The sequence below is a fragment of the Gallinula chloropus genome (genome assembly GCF_964237585.1).
Source record: "Gallinula chloropus genome assembly, chromosome: 10".
Classification (NCBI taxonomy): Eukaryota; Metazoa; Chordata; class Aves; order Gruiformes; family Rallidae; genus Gallinula; species Gallinula chloropus.
Window position 1 is genome coordinate 18,449,185 of NC_140095.1, and position 19,443 is coordinate 18,468,627.

The 19,443-nt window shown below is 49.5% G+C and overlaps 1 protein-coding gene across 1 annotated transcript in view; it reads left to right on the forward strand.

Moving 5' to 3' along the window:
• Nucleotides 1-1,155: 1,155 nt before the first annotated feature.
• The window catches only part of NEURL1B (neuralized E3 ubiquitin protein ligase 1B), a gene marked incomplete at both ends in the record, with an annotated part of 136,180 nt that continues 117,892 nt past the window's right edge, over nt 1,156-19,443 (forward strand). Inside the window, one exon of the mRNA XM_084268529.1 lies at nt 1,156-1,198. Coding sequence (XP_084124655.1) covers nt 1,156-1,198 — 43 coding nt within the window. The remainder of the gene's footprint in view (nt 1,199-19,443) is intronic.

Sequence of the window (19,443 nt, forward strand, 5' to 3'; positions counted from 1 at the left end):
GATACAAATCTCCCAGCTTTGTGGCACAAGAGGACCACATGCTGTCTGAGATGGGGGAGAAGTCTTCTCATCCCGTTATGTGACAGTGGCCCTTTCCTAGAAGCAGCTGTGCCTCAGCACAGCTGTACACTGGTAAAGATAACTGCAAGTGGACCAGTAGTCTGCACTTGTATTGCGGGGCTTTTAAAGCCTTTCCAGAAAAGGAAGCAATTTAACAGCCTTGTGCAGGGACCATGGAGAAGCCCTTCTGTTGCCTCGTGCCTGCAGTCTGTTAATTCAAAATGTCACGGCATGTTGGACATCTGTTGGGCTGGCGTGGGCATGGAGGACTGGTCTGTATAGATTGTGTGAGTGTGGGTAGGAAAACATCCGCCTTTAGGGGTTGGTGTGGGGGCATGGCCACAGCCACCTGGGGAAGAGTGCACCGGCCAAGTACCTCCCTTTGCAGGCTGGCATGGCTGCACGGGTACAGGCATCTGTCTCTGCAACTTGATACGGGCATGGACACCTCCCTCTACAGCTGAGATGGGTACCTGAGCAAGGACACCTCCCTCTACAGCTGAGATGGGTACCTGAGCACGGACACCTCCCCTTACAGCTGAGATGGGTGCCTGAGCGCAGACACCTCCCTTTACAGCTGAGATGGGTGCCTGAGCAAGGACCTCTCCCTTTACAGCTGAGATGGGTACCTGAGCAAGGACACCTCCCTTAACAGCTGAGATGGGCGTCTGAGCACGGACACCTCCCCTTACAGCTGAGATGGGTACCTAAGCGAGGACATCTCCCTTTACAGCTGAGATGGGTACCCGAGCGCAGACACCTCCCTTCACAGCTGAGATGGGTACCCGAGCACAGACACCTCCCTTTGCGGGCTGACACCGAGGCAGGTGGACAGGGGCGCACGGGGGCGCCGGCACAGCTCCTCGCACCGCTCCTCCTTCGGGAGAGGAACCGGGGGCCCCGCTGCCGGGCAGAGCCGGGCCGGGCCCCTCCGCTCCGCTCCGCCCGTGCGGCCCCGCCCGCGGCCCGCGGTTGGCGGTGGCGGCGCTGGGCGGGGCGGGCGGCAGCTTCGAATCGGCGGCGCGGCGGGAGCGCGGTGCTGCCCGGTTGCCTCCTCCTGCCGCTCCGTTCCGCTCCGCTCCGCTCTGCCCGGCCATGGGGAACGCCGAGTCCGTCCTGCGCGGTGCCGCCGCCATCGGTAAGTGCGGGGCGGCGCGTCCCTTCTCCCCGCATCCCTCCGGGCTGGGGGATGCCCAGCGCGGGGGCTCGCCCGGCGCGGGAGGTGCCGCATGCAGGGAGGACATCGCCGTGCTGTGGGCTGGAATAAAACCCAAAGGGGCCGCCCTGCGGTGTCCCTCGGGGTGGGGAGGGTGTGACAGGGGCATCGGTGACACGCGTGGGCACGGCAGGTGAAGTGTTGGCGCTTGGAGCGGGTGAGCTGCGGGGAGGATGGGCACCCGCGAGTCTGAGCCCCTGCGCTCATCTGAGCCGGCACCGAGCTCCCGGGATCGCTGTGTGTGGGTTGCTTTCTTCTTCCCCCCCTCCATCCTCGAACAAGAACTGTGACAATCAATGCACTTTCATCCTGCGGAGTCACTGCCCGGGCAGCAGCCCTGCCAAATCCACCCGCTGCGATTCAAAGTCCTTCGCTCCAAAATCGCCTGCCAATCCCAGCTCTCGGGCTGGGAAAGCAGCCCTGGGAAAACAAATGAGTTTGCACTGGCTGTGCGGCGGGGTGTCGGGTTCTCGTTGCCTTTTATGTGTCTTGTGCGTGTCCAAGAAGTCCAACAGTCAGCAGCCTGGTTGGCTGGATTTGAAGGGAGCTGATAACTGAACTCAGCCAACCGGTATGAGGTGCCAGCGCTCCAGAATACCAATAATCCTGAGTGGGAATAAGGAAAGTCTTGGGTAACACCTAAGCTAACGTGAAGCATCATCCTCGTTACCAGCATTGCTGTATAGTACTGAGTTCTGACAAGACTGAACTTGTTCCTCGTTAACCTCTCCTTGACTCCAGGCCTTTGGAATCTGCATACTGTTTTTCAGGTGCATGTGACCTGCTACAGTTTCATTTTAAAATAAAGCATTGTCATTCTTCACACCCAGTACTTAATGGCAATGTTAGAAACTTGATCAATTTTCCAGTCGCTTATAGCTTGGTCTGATTTAGTGACTTCTTGCAAAAAGCCTCAAGTGCTTTGTTTTGTTTTCTCTCCCTTTGGGGGAAACCCAAAGTATTTTTGCTAGTGGCCGTGTAACAGTGTTGTCATTTACTTAATGTTCTCGTTTACTTAATGTGTAAGTTCAGCAGCACTACATGCAGCAGGGTAACCTGTTAAACTGCACTGCTGGATGCTCTTGCCTGAGCCTCTGTAACGGTGTGTGGTATAGAGGGGAGGGAAAGGTCCCTCTGGGGCTGTGCCAGGAACCTTTGGAACATGTTGCATTTCCCTCCTCTGTCCTGAATGGCAAATGCATTTACAGAGGTCGAGTTGTCCCATGTCCAGCGGGTTCCCCTAACTCTGCAGTAAATGCTTCTCACTTCAGGGAATGGGTAACTGCAGGCAGTGGGCAGAATAAAAACATCAAATAACCCACAAATGACCCTTAAGCCTTGTTTTCAGCTGGCTATTGCTCTCGGGCATGTAGGGCAATATGGGGTTCAGGAGTGTATGTACATTAAGGGAGTACCTCTGCTATTGGGCAGGGGGTTGCTGGCCCCAGCGGATGGAGGGCTGGCTGCACTCCTAATGATGGAGTGCTTTGGGTGCAGGGAACGTGCTGCTGTAGCAGGTTCTCATGTTTCTTGAATCTCTTTCTCTTGGGAGCTGCTAATGCTGTGTTTGGTTTTGGAGCAGTCAGTCACCATCAGATTTACATGTTTGCTCTGTAATGGAAGATTATTTTTAACTGATGCATAACTCTGCTCCCTAATGTTGGTTTCTGTTTTGAAATCCAAACATCAAGGCCTTGATTATAAAGCTGGTTCTGCCAAGCTGTGCCCAAGATAACAGTTTTAAAGTTAATGCACTATCAGGCAAGTTGGACCTCAGTTATACATACTGTCACTGCTTACCCCTGCACTCCTGCTTGTGTAGCAGAAGGTAAATAAATGCATTTGGTGATAGTTCCAGTACTGATTACGGGGAATTGAGCCAAGGGGGAATTCATTGCCAAGGACTGAGAATATATAGAAACTTCAGCCTGTTCTCAATGTAAAGTCACTTTTCCATTTGCACAGTATAATCAGAGATCAAATCAACCACTTTCTGAAGCCAGTAGTACTACTTGTGTCCCAATCCCAAAACCTCAAGTGGATTTCCATACCTCTCCTATTGCTGATGTTTGAGCTGTGCCCCCTTCCCAGGCTCAAGCCACCCACATTCTCCAATGCAGCTTCCACAGGGGCTGTGTGCTGTGGTCTCTGCAGCCTGATCCCTGTTAAGGATGGGGAGGTCTCACGGATTACCAAATGTGAACAAATCCAAGCTGCTGAGCACCTCTTCTGCTGGAATCCTGTGCTGCTGGTACAATTTGCAGTCTGCACTAATTTGGGCAAAGAGATGCTCTGGCCAGCAGTTTGTGTATGCTCCACCTGCAGTAGGACTCTGATGTAGAGTTATCCCTGCAGGAAGGGCTAATCTCTTGGGGATGAGAAAGGGAATATACAGTCTCTCTAATAGCAAGTGTGTTACTGCTGTGGCTGCAAACTTCATTCATCAGTAACCTTCACTGTAGTGACTCAAAGTATTCTTATTTCTTGGCCCTAGGATATTTATAAAGCACAGGGAATGTTGGGAAAGCATTCAACTACATTTCCACCCACTGTTGTGAATTTCTGGTTCTGATGGGGCAGGGGACCAAGAGCTCTTTTCCTCCTTAGCTACGGTTGAAGTACCAGTGCTTGGGAAGAAAGCAGGAATAAAACCCCAAAACCCCACTAAATCCTTAAAAACTGGATCTGTCGCTGAGGTATCGCGATTAATGTGCAAATATCCCTTTGTACGTCTTCTATACCGAGCAGCAGGGTTGGGGCTTGAGCTCAGGCTCTGCAGCAGGGTAAGCTGGGCTGTGCCAGGTGCCCCGGTCCCGGCAGAGCATCTGTCACTAGAGGGCAGCCGGGATTAAAACATCAGCACTGCTGCTCTGGGACGGGGCGGGCAGGAGAGGCAGCCGGGTGAATGCCCCTGGAGTGAGTTGCTGAAGGGCTTGAGCCTGAAAACAAAATAACCAGGCAGCAGCTGGTCCCCAGGAGAGCAAATCTATCCCGGTGGCTGAGGAGGACACACCTGAGGGTGGGTTGTTCTTCCTTGTAAGTGCACACGCCCCTGTGAGGGGGGAAGGTGAGTTCCTTTCCCTGAGGTGTCTGGTACAGGCTGATGGCTTGTGGCAGTTTGACTGGTACCTGTAGTGTGAGTACACATAGTGTAACTGGGTGGGTGTTTTTAATCCTTCTGCTCAGAGTGTGGGTGCCTGCCTTGGCATCACAACGGGCTGACGTGCCTGGGGTATAGTTTCGGGTGGAGGTGGCTGGGGGCTGATACCCAAATGAAACGTTTCAGTTTAGAGTTGGCCTGAGGTCCATACAGGATGGCTGGAAATCCCAGGGTCTGTGTTAGCTTCTGGAAAAGTCTGTGATGGACGGGCAAGTCTCCAAGGAGTATTTATCTTTTGATCCAAAGTAAATGCTTTTTTCATTGAGAGTCCAATGAGAGCTTCCAGCTCTTTTTGTGTAAATCTTCTCTCAGAACAACTGGCCAAATGCAGTCCCCTCCAGGAGCCATGTGCATCCTTCTGAGCAGCAGGAAGCCTCTCAGTGTGGCAGGAGCTTTGAATTATTTCCATCTTGTGCAGCTCAACAAGGTCAAAAGCCGCTGGGAGTTTGCTTTGCATAATACGATTCACTTGTATCTGCATTCAAAAATTGTTCCCTGACTGAAGTCTGTTGATGGCCTTTGAGTGTAAAAGCAAATTGCAATGTTGGGGTGTGTTACAGGGCATCACAGAGTACAGGGCCCTGGGCTGAGTTACTTTTTGACTGTTTGCCTGAAACCTCCAGTTAGGCATCGGCTGGACTGGAGCTCAGGGTGTTGCTTGTATTCCTGTACTTAGAAGTATATCACAAAAATGATTGCAAATGTTGTCAGGCACGTACATGCTTCTTGGCTTCTGTCTGGTTTGTCAGTAGCTCCTCTGCAGCAGCGGTCTGATGAATTCAGCTTCTGCCCTTCCTTCCCCATCCTTCAGTTCAGAGCCCCCCTCTAACCCTGCATCTCTGTTTCTGTCTCTCCAGCTTCTAAGTGTTGCCCTACTCGCTGTAGTATTTGTTGTCAGCACGTGTGGCTTGCTGGTGAGTAACCCCAAAAGTACCTTTCTGAATCTCTTCCTGGTGGCTCATCAGGTCTTTGAGACTTGTTTTTGAATCCCATGACCATCTTGAAATGGCTTTTGGGGGCACCCCTTTGCCCATCCCGAGTTGGTCTTCCTGCAACTTTGGGACAGTTGAACTGGCAATTTGTGAAGGGCTGATATGTGGCAAGAGAGCCCTTGGAATCTGGGCAGTTCAAGGAAAAGCCACAGCAACCTTCCTGAAGTTCCCCAGATCTTTGAGTCTGACCTAACTTTAGTGGAGAAACTCAAGCACAAGTGTCTCCCCTGCCCTTCTGCTAGTTCTTGGCTCCCACATGCCTTCTTGTGTGGAAGGCTTTTCTGAAGGACCTGGCGCTGTAAAAGCGAGAAGACTTTGAAGTGAGAAAGGTTTTGGTTTCCCTGCCTGTGGGAAGGATGAACTAGACCGTTTCTGGGCTTAGGTGGCGCCAAACCCTCAAGGACGGACCTTGCTGGGCAGTGCCCGGGCGGCTGCTCGCCCTGAGCCTGGGACTCTGCTCGGGCTCACCTGGGCTCACCAGCCCCTAACCTAGCTGACCTATGCAGACGGTGAGCAGAGGCGAAGCTGCCTCTCTCCTGTGGGTTTGTGTCACCTTTAGCTAGTACCTTGTGATTCACCCAGCTGCGAACTTACTCACACATCTTTTGTCCTTACTGCTGCCCTACTTACTCCGAGTCGCTGTGCCCAGCCACCAAACCACTCTGTAGAGCAGGAAGTTCCCAGGTGAACTGTGTTTGCACCCGTTGCCTGGCATGCCTGGGTTAACAGCAGTTCCATTTCTCAGTTACCCTGCTCGCGTGCGGCTCTAGGTGGGCTCGGTGGCAGGGAAGTAGCGTGTTCTCTTCAAGTTGAGCACAGTTTACTCACACACTTTAATTTCACAGCGTAGAGTCTGTTTTCTCCTTAGCAAATCGCTTCTGCAGAGCTGTGGTTTAGCACTCAGCAAGCTGCTGCAGAGTGTGCCATGCTCAGCCCGCTGGTGCCTCGGGACTGCAGTGTACACAGTAGCCTCAGGTAGAATTCATTGTTACTGATAAATGAACAGCTTTTGTGTGGATTTATCACTGAGGTGATGATATAAAGGCCGTGTTGTGTGTTCCTCTTCAGTGCTCTGTGCTGCTTCCCATCAGCGCAGAAGTCTGGGGGTGTGGGATTCCCTGCAGCCCCGTGTCCTGCAGCTGCTCTGAGCTGTGAGGTTTACTAAGTTGGTGCTTAGTAGTGATGTCTTTTTGCAGGTCTGGGTTAATTCTGGTTCATGCCTTTGTGGGTAGGTGCCCATGCGTTACTCTGAGGCAAACAAAGGCACCTTGTGCTTGCTTTTCTTTCCTTGTGTTCTCTAGTATGGCTCAGCCTTTCTCTTCTCAGCATCATTCTCGCTGCAAACCCACTACTCCAGGGTGTATCCTTGAGTTAATGCCCACACACTTCTACCCTCTGCAAATAGCTCTGACTTCTGCAGCTGCTTTTTAGGAAAATTATAAAATGAAAGAAACCTGAACTCTATTTGCTTTAAATCCATGGGAAAGTGTGTTAGGACCCAGCTGAGGTGACTAATTACAGCTCAGAGGAGGGATGGGAATCCCCCTGTTGGGTGTGTTCCCATTGTGTCACCCCTTACACTCCCGTTTGGGGCTCTTTGCTCATCTCTGCAGGCTATTAGACACACCTAAATAGGAGCATCCATATGCCCTGGCTGGAAAGAACTCCAGTTTTCAACGAGTTTGGCATTCAAATAGCACAGTTATAAATGTCTGCTCCTGCCTTCAACTGGAACATAAATGTTTATCGCTTCTGTTAGCACTAAATTAATGGGAGAACTGTCAAGAAACTAAGAAACCCTTCCATTTCTGACTTCATCTGGGTACCAGCCTGAAGGCTGTTAAAGTTGCAGACTTTTTCCCCATCAAGGACAGTAACTTTGGTTTTACAACCCTGCTCTCGACTTGCAGAGGTGATGGTGCTCACACATGTACTTCCCTTTCCAGCAGAGATCATTCCTGTGGGTCTGAGAGCCCATCGAGGAGGGAGTACTGGTGGCTCCTGGGATGCAGGTACAAATCCTGCAGTGGAGGGCAAGATGGGAAAGGGCAGAAAGCAATGAGAAACTTCAGGTCCCAAAATGATGCTGAAGTCCTCCCAGCCCTCTATTGTCTCTATTTCTGGGTCTCTGATAAAACTAAAACTCAAGTCTAAATAATGTGCAATATTTCAGCAAGGAAAAGTGAGACAAAGAGGCTATTTAAAGCTACCGTCTTTCCAGGGCTTGGCTCCCAGACCCTGCTGCTTTTGTGTCATTGTGTCTATGGAAAACACGTATAAAAGGCTAGTGAAATACAATGTGCACTTCTAAGTACAAATTTAGAATACATGCAAAGGTCAGATGTGGTACACGCTTGGGTTTGGGGAGATGGAGGATTTTGGCTGCTGCAACCTAACGTGCCCTTCTGTAGTGCAAGGAGGAGTAGTATAAATGGGCAGTGGAAGAGTACTCAGATGGGGTTTACACAGTATGCTACAGCCTGTACAATAGAATAACCTGCACAGCCTGTTCCTGGGTGCTCTTTTTGGGTCTGAGGTTGAGGCATTGTCTTCTACTCATGGCTCTGCTCTGTCTTGCTGTTTGGATCTTGGCTGAGTCTCTTAGGCTGGCGGTAGGTACCCTTCAGTGTCCTTGGTTGTATAATGATGCTGGGAGCACAGACGTAAAAACCCTCTGAGATCCATAAATACAAACGCAAAGTGTCACAACATGTGCTGGGCTTGAAAGCAGCTACAAAACTGTCACACAGGCTGCTAACCTGGCACGTCTTTGTTCTGGCGGTAGGATGAGTACAATAAAAGGACTTGCTAAAGGCTGTGCTGAAGGGAATTGGCTGTCACAAGTTGTTTGAGAGGATGGGGCATGGGAGGGAGCCTGGAAATTCCTCAGGAGGAAAGGAGAGCACAGAGGGATGTTGGGTGTTACAGCTAGCAGAGATGTGCTATGCTTAGTGGGAGAGGGAAGAACTGGGATGAATACTGGACCTGCTGGAGAGAGCCTGTTGCAAGGTGGAGGGACAGCCTGAAGACTGAGCAGGATTTGGAGATCCTGGAGTCCCTACAGAATAGTTGAAGAGCTTTTCTGAGGAGTTAGGGCAGAGTAGTTTTTTTGGGTACAGGTGCACGTGCCCCCATGCTTTTCTTAAACACACACACACTTTACTCTTAGAAGTTACAAGAGAACCTCAATGCTATGAAAAGTAGCTCCTGTGTGTCCCTGAAGGATAAAACCCTAGACCAGCAAAGCCAAGAAGGCAGTGTGTCAAAGGAGTGTTTGTTACTGGGGAGATGCCCATGGTGTTTGGGTGCAGGGCCACAGGGCTGTATTGCCAGTGAGATGCTAGAGTGGACCAAAAAGCCTGAGCTCAGGAAAGCTGGGGATGGGAATATGATATATGCTACATTCCATATCACTGTGGCTGCTTCAAATGCTTCAAAAAACAGTGTGACCAGCAGGTTGAGGGGGGAGGTTGTCCCCCTCTAGTCTAGTGAGACAGCCCACCCCCCCACACCACCCCCCCCCAGTACCGTGTCCAGCTCTGGGGTCCCCAGTACAAGACAGACATGGACCTATTGGAACAGGTCCAGAGGAGGGCACAAAGATCATCTGAGGGCTGGAGCACCTCTGCTATGCAGACAGGCTGAGAGAGTTGGGGTCATTCAGTCTGGAGAAGAGAAGGCTCTAGGGAGAATTTAGAACAGCCTGAATGGGGTATGGGAAAGCTGGAGATGGCGTGGCTGCCCCTGGATCCCTGGCAGGGTTCAAGGCCAGGTTGGATGGGGCTTTGTGCATCCTGGGTTAGGGGAGGGTGTCCCTGACATGGCAAGGGTGGGACTGGGTGGGCTTTGAGGACCCTTCCCACCCAGACCAGTCTGTGGTTCTATGAAGCGTTACATTTTCAGGGTACAACACTCATCCCAAACACTTATCCAAACATTCATGTTGTGTTACATGACAAGATCTTAAGAAAATCCACAATGGTGGGGTTATTCTGCTGGTTTTGATTAATTGAAGAAGAAATTAAGGCATAAGATGATACTGTTTATCTTAGGAGTTTATAATACCTGTTGTGGATAGAGGGCTTCTATTCCCTGTTTGCAGCAATCTCCCAAAGCTTGGGAGACTTCAGGAGCCCTGGCTGGGATTCCTGTTGTCATCTCTGAACTGTGCTGCCTTCCCAACGCCTAAGGATATAAAACCATCACACACGCTTTAAAGCCTTCCCTGTGCCTCCTTTCTTCAGTGTTGTGATGGACTTCTTGGCCTTGTTAAAGTAATCTTCTGCAAGGATTTATCTGGTTTTGGTATGTCAAAGACGACTCTCTTTAAAAATTCTCCATGCTGAATTAATTTGTTCTGTCAAACCTGTTTTGTTTTTTTGCTGGAGCCTTACAGGTGGCAGAGTGCAACTCCCAGGAATGTGTGTGCATCTCTCCTCCTGCATGTGGCACTCCCGTGCCAATAAATTCAAACCTTCAATCTCTAAAACCCTCTGGGGAAACACAGCTCTGCATTTTGGGTGCACCCAGCAGGGATGGCTCTGGCCCCCAGCTCAGAGAACCCCCCCTGTCTGATGGAATTGAAGCCAAACATGACTGTGACAGCGAGGGACAGGCAGTGGGATGTTGTAGGGCCAGGAGCTGTTTCTGACCTTACCCAGCCCGGGATAACATGGTTTGTAGTGCAAACTGGTAAAGCAGGCTGACCTGAGCTACTCTTTGCCTTCAGAGTTTTTTGTTCTTTATTTGTAATTTGCTGAATGCTGATGGGGCTGAGACAAACAACCCTCTTAATGAAACGCGGTAACAATGACCCAAGTATTTCCTGCCATGGGCCGTGACCGGGGGTGCTGCCTGGTCCCTGTCCCTTGGGAACAGCTTGGATTGTGGCAGCCAGCCCTGACCTTGTGAAAACTCAGGGCTGAGCTGTCACAGCCCTTCAGGTATGGAGGGTGCTGGGGAGGGAAGGATACTGAGCACAGCTCACCAGGGATTAACTGGACCTCTCGCTCTGGCTGTGGGTCAGACAGCTGGATGCTGGTAGTTCCTCTGTTATGAACAGTACATTCATATGGTGATTTAAAGCTGTTTCTGGGCTCCTGCTGATACCAGGGATGCCAGCTCCAGGGTTACTTCACAGCTGTACCTGCATGCCCACAGAGCAAGGGGAGGGGGGAAGCAGCCATGCGATGAGCTGTGGCAGGATGAGGCCAGGACCTGTGCCTCGCAGCACCTGGAGCTGGTGAAGCTGGAACACAGCAGGAGGAGTGTGGGCAGAGGGAGCAGCCTGGCTAATGGAAAAGGCTGGAGAGTGTGAAGAGGAGGAGGGATGATGTCTCAGTTCTCTCATTTCCCTCACACTGAGGTGGAGAAACTGAGCTGTCCTGGTCCTGTTGTTGGGCTGTGCTGAGCACCCTGTGGGGTTTTTGAAGGTGCCGGGTCTGTCATGCTGATGGTGTGAGAGCATCAGGCAGGAGAAGGAAGGTCCCTGGGCACTAGGTGTGGAGAAAATGTGGGGTAGGAGGTGAGGGCAAGCGGGGTTTATGAGAGGGTGGGAGGGGAGATGCAGAATAAAGAGAAACAAGAAGCAGTTGTTTTGTTAAGCTGCTTCATTCGCTCTATTTCTGTCTCTAACCTTTTGCTGCTCAAAGCAATAAAAAAAAACCCCTTCAAAAATATTGCAGGGTGTTTCTTTGTGTGCTTTGACTAAGCTGTTCCTCATAAACCAGTGGCTTTTGTGTAAACAGATCCACAGCAGGCAGAATTATCTGCTTTTCTGCAGCTGTCAAGTATCTTCACTCCCCCAGTAATGTATAAATGGGGAGAATGAGGCTGGGAAAGATGAGTCCTGAAGGAGCCTGAGCTGCCCTCCTGCCAGCACCCTTCTGTGTCCATCCGTAGTTCCTCTGAGGGGAGAGGACAGTGGGCGCCAGCTGGTTACTGGATGCTTCGGTCTGGGTGGTCATCAGATCCAGCTATGGGAAACATGGGTTTGGCTCCAGGGAATCCCCTTAAGCTGGTCAAGGATGTGAGAGAACAAGGGAGGGACCCTGTGAATCACCCCCCGGGCCACATCTTTGGGAAAAGTACATTCTTGGGTCTAGAAATGTGCAGCTGGCGATGGGTATTGCTGGCTTCCCTCTGCTCTCTGAATCGCTAGCCAGTGCTTGAGTCTCCAGCAGAGCTCAGGGTGGCAGCAGAAGCTGTTTGGTTGCTGACTGCCATTTCTCTGCCCCCTTGTTGTCTCCAGTCAAAGCTGACATGCTAAATCCAGTAGAGTTAAGGAGGGACCTCCCTTCCACCTGTGTGGGCTGGGTCTGTGGGCTTCACTGACCCCCTCACTCCCCGCCCTCCCCCCCCTTAAATTAACAAAAATTGTGTCCCATGATGGGTCTGATAAGCTGGAGGCTCCAGACATGGCACAGCACAGACTACCCATTATAAGCCTTTGTTTGTTTAAATAAAAAGAAAGCCTAACCTCATTATCTTGATTATGGGAAAAAATCATATAAACGTGCCAGAAGTATAATTGGTGCCAGTGGAAACCAAAAATGACCCTTTGCTTTCGCCTTCCACCCACATTTTTCACAATATAGTAGTTTGCTGGGAGGGAGCTTTTGTTAGGTACTGGGGGACTGTTGCAGAGATCCTTTCTCATGGGCCAGTAGAGCCCTCTCCAAAACATTGCCAATCTCAGATGCTTCAGGGGATGGTAGAAGGGACCCTGGTAAAATTCTGGGTGTAATGATGTGCCCCTGACTCTCAAACTGTCATTCAAATCCTTCTAAGACAGTCTTAATGGCAGTAGTAACATGCCCTAGCAGTGCTTAGGAAAATCTTATTATCAGCATCTTTCATAATGCTGGATCATCTCTGCATTTAGATAATTGTGCTGCTTTTCCCCCTTTGAGTCTGCCTGGCTGATCGCTTGCCATGGGGACTGATATGGTGTTATCAGCTTTGCCTGGCTGCCCCTGTGCTGGAGGACCTGTTGCATCTGGGCTATGGTGAGAGCAGATGGCCTCTGGGTGTCTTTGCTGCCCTGCTTGGCACTAGTGGCACTTGCACCTCAGCTCCTGGGGTGCTCTGTGGGTCCCCAACCCTGGGAAGGGGGTAGAAAAGCCACCCAAGATAGCCCCTGTCCACCTCAACTGCCCCTGCCTCTTCTGCAAGACCTTATTCTGGGCTGGTGGCTTTCTCCAATACCAGCTAATGGATGCTTGGCTCTGCCAGCCCTCTCAATGAAGATGTGACTGCAACTGGTGTCACACGTGGTCTGAGTGAGCTTTCTTCTTGCTGCCTGGGGGTGAGCTGGTTGCATGGGACCTGTGCTAAGCTCAGTGGCCTGGATGCCATCACAAGGGAGGTGAAAGCCAGCCCTGAGACAGCTGTGCAGGTTGGGCTCAGGCACTGTAAGGCTTTTTTTGGAGGACCCCTGCGGTGATGGCGCACAGAGTGATGTATTTCATGGGAGGATTATTGCAAGGAAACACAATGAGCTTTTGTGCAATTATAGGGTGTCTTTTAAATCATTTCCTCTAACAAGCCTGTCCACACCCAAACAAAAATAAACATTTGGAAAGGCTGCAAAGATGATGTCACAAAGGTACCCTTAAATGCATCCTTTCTCCCCCTCCTTATGGACACCTGCTCCGTTCCCTGGGCAGGGTGAGCATCCAGGAAGGCTGAATTATGATTGTCAGCATGAATTTTAGTGAGTTTTGACTTTCAGATCCTTCATTTCACAGCCTCAGTGTACTTTTTAACCAGCGGCTTTCTCAGAGATGAGGAAGGGGGAGCTAGGACTCACTCTGCCACCTGTTTGCTCTGTCTTTTTAAAGTGAATGCTTTCCTTTCATCCCTTGGGACTTGTGTCTGTGGGAATAGACTGGGCTCCTAAGCCTTTGCTCACATGGGGTGCATCACCAAGTTGTTTTATTTCCAGGTTGCTTTCACCCATTTTGGGTATGGGATGTCTTTGAGCTGCCCAGACCCCTTCCTGTGTGGGTGCTAATCATGCTGCTGGGTGAACTAATGGGATGTTTTTTTTCACTTTTATCAGCTTGTTTTCCCAGCTTTCCTTTGGGAATAATTTTGAGAGAGAGAGAGGGGGTTTTAACCCCTCTTCACTCTGCCTGTTTTCTGAGCCAATAAACTGGTGATCGTCATGGGGACCTGGTCTTTTAAGATGAAAAAATTACCCTAATGAGGCTGCCTGCTTATTTCTCCTCCTCATCCCCTCCCTAATTCATTTGCTTCTTTATTATTTCCCATGATTATGTGGCTGCTTTAACAGCCGATTGTGAAGAGTCTCATCAGAGACGGCATGAAAATCTAACTGCGTTGTCAATCAGTGTTCCTGAGTCGCCTCCTTTATTCACCCATCTCCTTCCCCTGGTGAGACTTGTTCTGGGTATAGCTCGTCTCTACTGTGAACCCCAGATGGGAAAGTGCTCTGCTTTTAATTAGCATCTTAATTAGTTTATTGGGCGTCGGCACCGTGCTAAATGACTTGCCATTCCTGGATGCACTTTTCAGTAGAGATGTTCTTGCTATCTGGTATTTTAGTTATCACAAAGTACATCTTTTAACTGGTTTGGGGAGACATTCCTGTGAGAGTCAGTGTTTGTTAGCTGAGCCTGGGTAATGCATATTTTTTTTTTGAATAACCAAATTCCAGCTCTTCATCTCCTGCCTGGTTCCAGATTGTGCCTGGCCATTGATGGCAGAACTGTGCCATGGTAGGAGAAGTGCAGCCCTGTGACAGATAAGCTTGACTGACATGAATAATTTACTTCCTCTGTACCCTCCTTTTCTTCCTTAACTGCTGGAGATCGAAGTGACCCACAGAGTCATCTGGAAGTCTCCTGCAAATGATCTCCTGGTTTTGACTTTGTTTTCAGCTATTTGTCAGCTGTAATTTATGGCCCTGCTCCACTGGCTTCAGTAAGATTATACTCTATATTGTTATATCATTTTTCTGCTACACTAAGTGAAGAAAAAAAAAAAGGTATTTCATCTGTTTACTTTGTGTGATCTGAGCTCTGAATATTGGATTTCCCCCCCATCCCCTTTCCCTACTGATTTTTGTCTCCCTTGAATCGTCTTTCTCTCTCTTACGATGGACTCCCTCTGCAATCTTTATTCTGGCTTTTTGCTGGGAAATTGCATTTCAGTTGTTGCCATTGATTTACTCTAGGTTAGCCAGGCTTTTTCTCCTCTTTGATGGCAAAGTGTTGCCTGGGGTTTTGTTCCAGAATTACTGTGACCCGTGGGACTATTAACTAGGAATGGAGCTGGAACAGGAACAGCAGTTCTCTTTCCCATGGCCTACCCCCAGTTCTTGTGACTCCATCCCATGGTGATCAACAAATAATTTGACCATGAGAGGGGACTGATAGGTTACCTCAGCCCTGAGCTTCACTTATGAGCAAAGTCTGCTTTTCATCAGTGATTACAACCTGCATGGTTGCAGCATGGACCCTGCTGCACTGGTTGCACTGGGAGCTCAGATGCTGAGGGTCTTGGGGACACTGACCACCGCACTGTTGGCTCTGGTACTGACATGGTTTGTTGGTCCATGTGTCTGGCATGGTACTAGGTGGTTCTCCTAAGGGCCTGAATATCCTTAAGGACATTCTTCTCACCAAAGGTTCTCCCAGGCAGCTTTGCACCCAAGGGGGCTGCAATCATGGGTTAGATCTGGGCAGTAGCTTCATCAGAGGGATATAAGAAGGTGAGAGAGCTCCAGGGAGCCTGTTTTCTGGTGATCCTGTGTAGTCTGCTCATCAGTATAACCTCACCAACTTCTTTACTACATGAGAGCTTATGCCAGAAGCCCCCTCCCTCTGTATACTGGGGACCTGTTGGCAGGCAAAAAACCCAAGTCCATATGACCAACCCTTCCTTACCAGCCCCCCTAATTCAAGAGAGAGCAATGTGAATTATTCCTGGGACACAAGCTAGCACGGCCCCTTGGCAAGGGTCTCGGCAGGGCTGAACCAGCCAGGCAGATGTGGTGTGTCAGTGCAGCGCTAACGTATTTCTGGCAGAGGTCTGTGTTACCTAAGGGGTGGTGGATTTACAGCCTGTGGGAATCAAACCACTGCACACACTTTGAACATTGAGGGGGGAAAAAAAAAAGCCATATTGGCGTTTTGCTTGTGATTTCACTGGCAATCCAGGAAGCCTGCAGCTGATGGGGAATATCTTGGCTGCTGACCCTGGAGTGGGGTGGGGGGATTCAAGTAGAGCCTTCTTATTTCATCTATGTTAGTGACTCACTTGACACTTGACTTTATTGTTCAATTGTGACGTTTTAAAGTGAAACTTTGCAGATGGAGAGCTGACGCTCATGGAGCAAGGTCATTTTGCTCAATTGGTGTGAAGAGATCTAACCCAGGGTTTGATAGTCCTTGTCAAGTTCCTGTGCCAGCCCTTCCTCAATTTCAGATCTGATCCTGTTCCCAGTAAAAGGGATGGAAATGCTGTCTGGGGAGAGGGTGTTTCTGGCTATTGGGTTTTCTCTAGTTCAAGGTACAGAGTATGCTTGTTGCTGGTCTTCTCTACCTGATGAGGACATCCTTCTAGCACTGGCTAAGACTGAAAGGGCATTTGGCTGCTGGAGTTGTGCTTGGTACAATGCCTGGCGTGTCTCCTCCAGGTAGAGGTGGTGGCTGAGAGCGTCCAGTGGCCTCACTGGAGTATGTGACCTTGAACAAGGGTGCCTACGTTTTCGTGTCTCCCAAGTTTTCCAGCTATTATTCCAGGGATACAGTTGACATAGTTGGTGTTTTCTAAAGCGTATCAAAAGTGCTCTGAGATCTGCTGAGAAATAATTATGCAGGGATACTTGGTTCAGGGCACTGTTAGTGCTCCAGCCAGTCTCTGGCTTGATGCAACCAATGGTTTCACACAGCTTTTCCTATGTGGGGTCTATGTCATGGAGTGTTTCTTCTTGACTTTAAGTTTTTGTAGGGAGACAGGTACCTGTGGGGAGAGAAGGATGACACAGATTTTTCCAAGGTCCTGAGCTGTCTGAAAGGTATTTAGGGTAGACAAAAAGGTGGGGTGGCAAAACCAGCACTGGGCATTTTTTGCATTTAAAAAGCTTTAAAAATCCTCTCCATTGGGCTAGTGTCCTCATGCCGTCACCAAATCCACTGAGTGCAGGACTGGGCCCAACATCTGATTCAATTCCTGATGAATCATTATTTCCACTACTTGTTTTTCATAATTGGTTTTGCTAATCCTCAGCTGCATTTGCATTTGTGCTTTAGTCCCCTTCATCCATGGGTACAAGTCATGAGGTGTCAACATCCTGCTTGTGTCCCTTGTGATGCTTGGTGGAGTTGTAAACACAGGAGAAGATTATCTTTGGCTGGTGTAAATTATCAAAGCTGTGCTGATATGAGTGAATCTACAGCAATTTCCACCAGCTGTGGAAATGCCCGCAGGGTATTTCATTCCTGCTGGCTGGAGCAGCAGAGACCTGATGGGGAAGATGGCCTTATTCAACCATACCTGACACAAATGAAACACACAGCTGAGCAGCTTTCTGCCCCTTTGTTTTGGTCAGTTAAGGTTGAGGAAAAAAAAAAAGAAAATCTTTTGGGCTTTTATGTTTATTCCTGTGTAGTTGGGTGTTTTACAAGCTCTGTACACCCACCTGGCCTCAGAGTGGCCTGGTAAACTGGTACCAAGACAGGTGCTCCCTGGCAGCACATAAGGGCATACTTCTGATCAAGGGGACTGCCAAGTTCAGTAAAGTTTAGCAGCTTAAAAGATGAAAAGTTTCCCTGCACATAACCAGAAACAAGAGTTCGGATCTATAGTTCTTACTTATTCCAGTGCTGATTCCAACTGGGTTCTCTGCAGTTGGCAAAGGGATGGGAAGGCAGCGGGTTTGCTTGGATTGGGCTGTGTTACCTTGAAGGTGCTGTGTCAGAACAGTAAATGCTGCAGGAAGAAAAAGGCACCCAGTCAAGCCTTGTTGTAATAATGAAAGGAAATGATCCTTTTTCTACTTGGGCTGAATTTTCAAAATGTCCTCACCCCAATTTGCGTTACCAAACCCCTTCAAAATGGGCTCAATTATAAACAACTTTCCTTTAGCCCTCCACAGAACAGGAGGTGAAAAGGGGCCAGGAAATAAATCTTGAATGGCCAAAGATGAGAAGTTTTTTAAAAAGAACAAGGAAAAAAAATAATTGCTCCTTCCCAGCTTCTTGGAAGGAATCTCAGACCATGGAGGTGAGCGTAAAACCCAGGATGCAAAATCATCTCCTGCGATTAACTCCCCTGTGAAGGCTGCTGAGCTCCCGCAGCCATCCGGCCTCAGGCCCTGCTGCTGGCTAGCACCAGGCACATCATTTCCATCATTTCCCCTCTGTGGCTGCATTTATGTGTGTGCCCCCCTCCCCCTTCCCTGCTTTCTTTCATTCAGGAGAAATGTTGCCAGTGGGCAAACACTAATCCATCCTGACAGCTTTGCCCATCTCCCTGCTTTGGTCTGGCATCCAGCAAACAGCTTGATTAAGGTCCCCAGGGCTTTATTAGTGAAGCTTGTTGCCTGCAAATTAATCAACAGGTTGCATGTGTTTAACTCTTTGCTGGAGATGGCTGGGAAATGTTTTACATTGCTGGGAGCATTGAATCGAGTCTCTTGAACTGGTTCTTAAATACAGTGCAGCAGAATAGCCCCAAGTGGTGTTACAGTCTTGATTTCTTGGGGCAGGAGGTGGAGTGATCCCATGGGCTCTGGAGGTGCTGCTAATCCGGCTTCTGATGTCTAACAGCCATTTTAGACTTTCAATTTATCTCTCTGGGCCATTCACCCACCCCCTGTAAAACATCTGCTGTTCATGCAGAGGGCAGCCAGATGAAACCTGTGCTTTGCTTAACTATCCATGAGAAGGGAGATGTCCTCTGGGCCCATCCAAAATGGAAGCGCACGCGGGAACAGGTCCTCCTTGGTGTTTTGAGGTCTGTTCTGGAGAATGTATGAGGGTTGTCTGTGTGCTGGGTTTTGTAGTGTTATCTTCCAGACTTTGGGCTTGTTCTTCAACTGGTTGGTTGCACTATACAAGGATTAGGGGGGGAAAAAAGTAGCTGTAGTTGCTGTGGTTCACACTCGAGCTTTGATAATGAACAGAAGATTCAGGGAGTGAATGCTGAGATTTCAGGTGGCTCTACAGATGCCAGAGTGGAGGGGTGTGATGTTGTATGAAGGATAATCGGTTGAATTTTCTCTTATTTCAAAGATCACAGGATTTCTAGCTTCTTGCTTGTGTGTATGAGGGGAAACTCGGCTCCTTATCTCCACTTTCAGTTTCTGGGCACAACCTCTTGTCTCCCAGTTGGTGGTATCCCAGCTGGTGCATCACTGGTGTGCATGCTCATGCCCTTAGCATCGTGTGTCTCTGATGGACAGGACAGATACAGACTGTGCTCCTGCATGGTGTGAGCCCTGGGGAGCCAGCAGCGCTCTGCATGTGGAACTACATTCGATCTGAGCTGGACATCACCCCACAATGAACAATGGTGAGAACAGCCTGAGCCACGTAGCTTGTATCAATTATTTTTAGCAACAATCAAAGATAAAAGAAGAATGTGCCTGTACGGCAGTTGTCTCCCATCTCAGCAGGAGGAGAGCAGCCAGCAGAAGGAGAGCTGCCCAGGCCTGTTGCTCCGTGTGCATTCCCCCAGGAAGGATATATTTTCTGCAGTTTGCTCCAGTTGGAGAGGAGCATCGTGCAGTGAGGAATCTGCCAACCTTCTGTCTTCAGCAGCTGGCCAACATCTGTCTTCTGGATGCTATAAAAATTCTCACAACTTGATAATTTTTTTACCAGGAGGTTTTAAAGCATCTTAGTCCTCAAATTGATTTTCTTGCATCCAGGTGAGAGCAGTTTTGTCACAATCTGCATGCCAGCAGGGAGGATGTGAGGCACAGAGCAGATGCAGACTGCCTCAAAGGTCTGTGGATGGTGGCTGTCCCTGTACCTTTGCTGTGA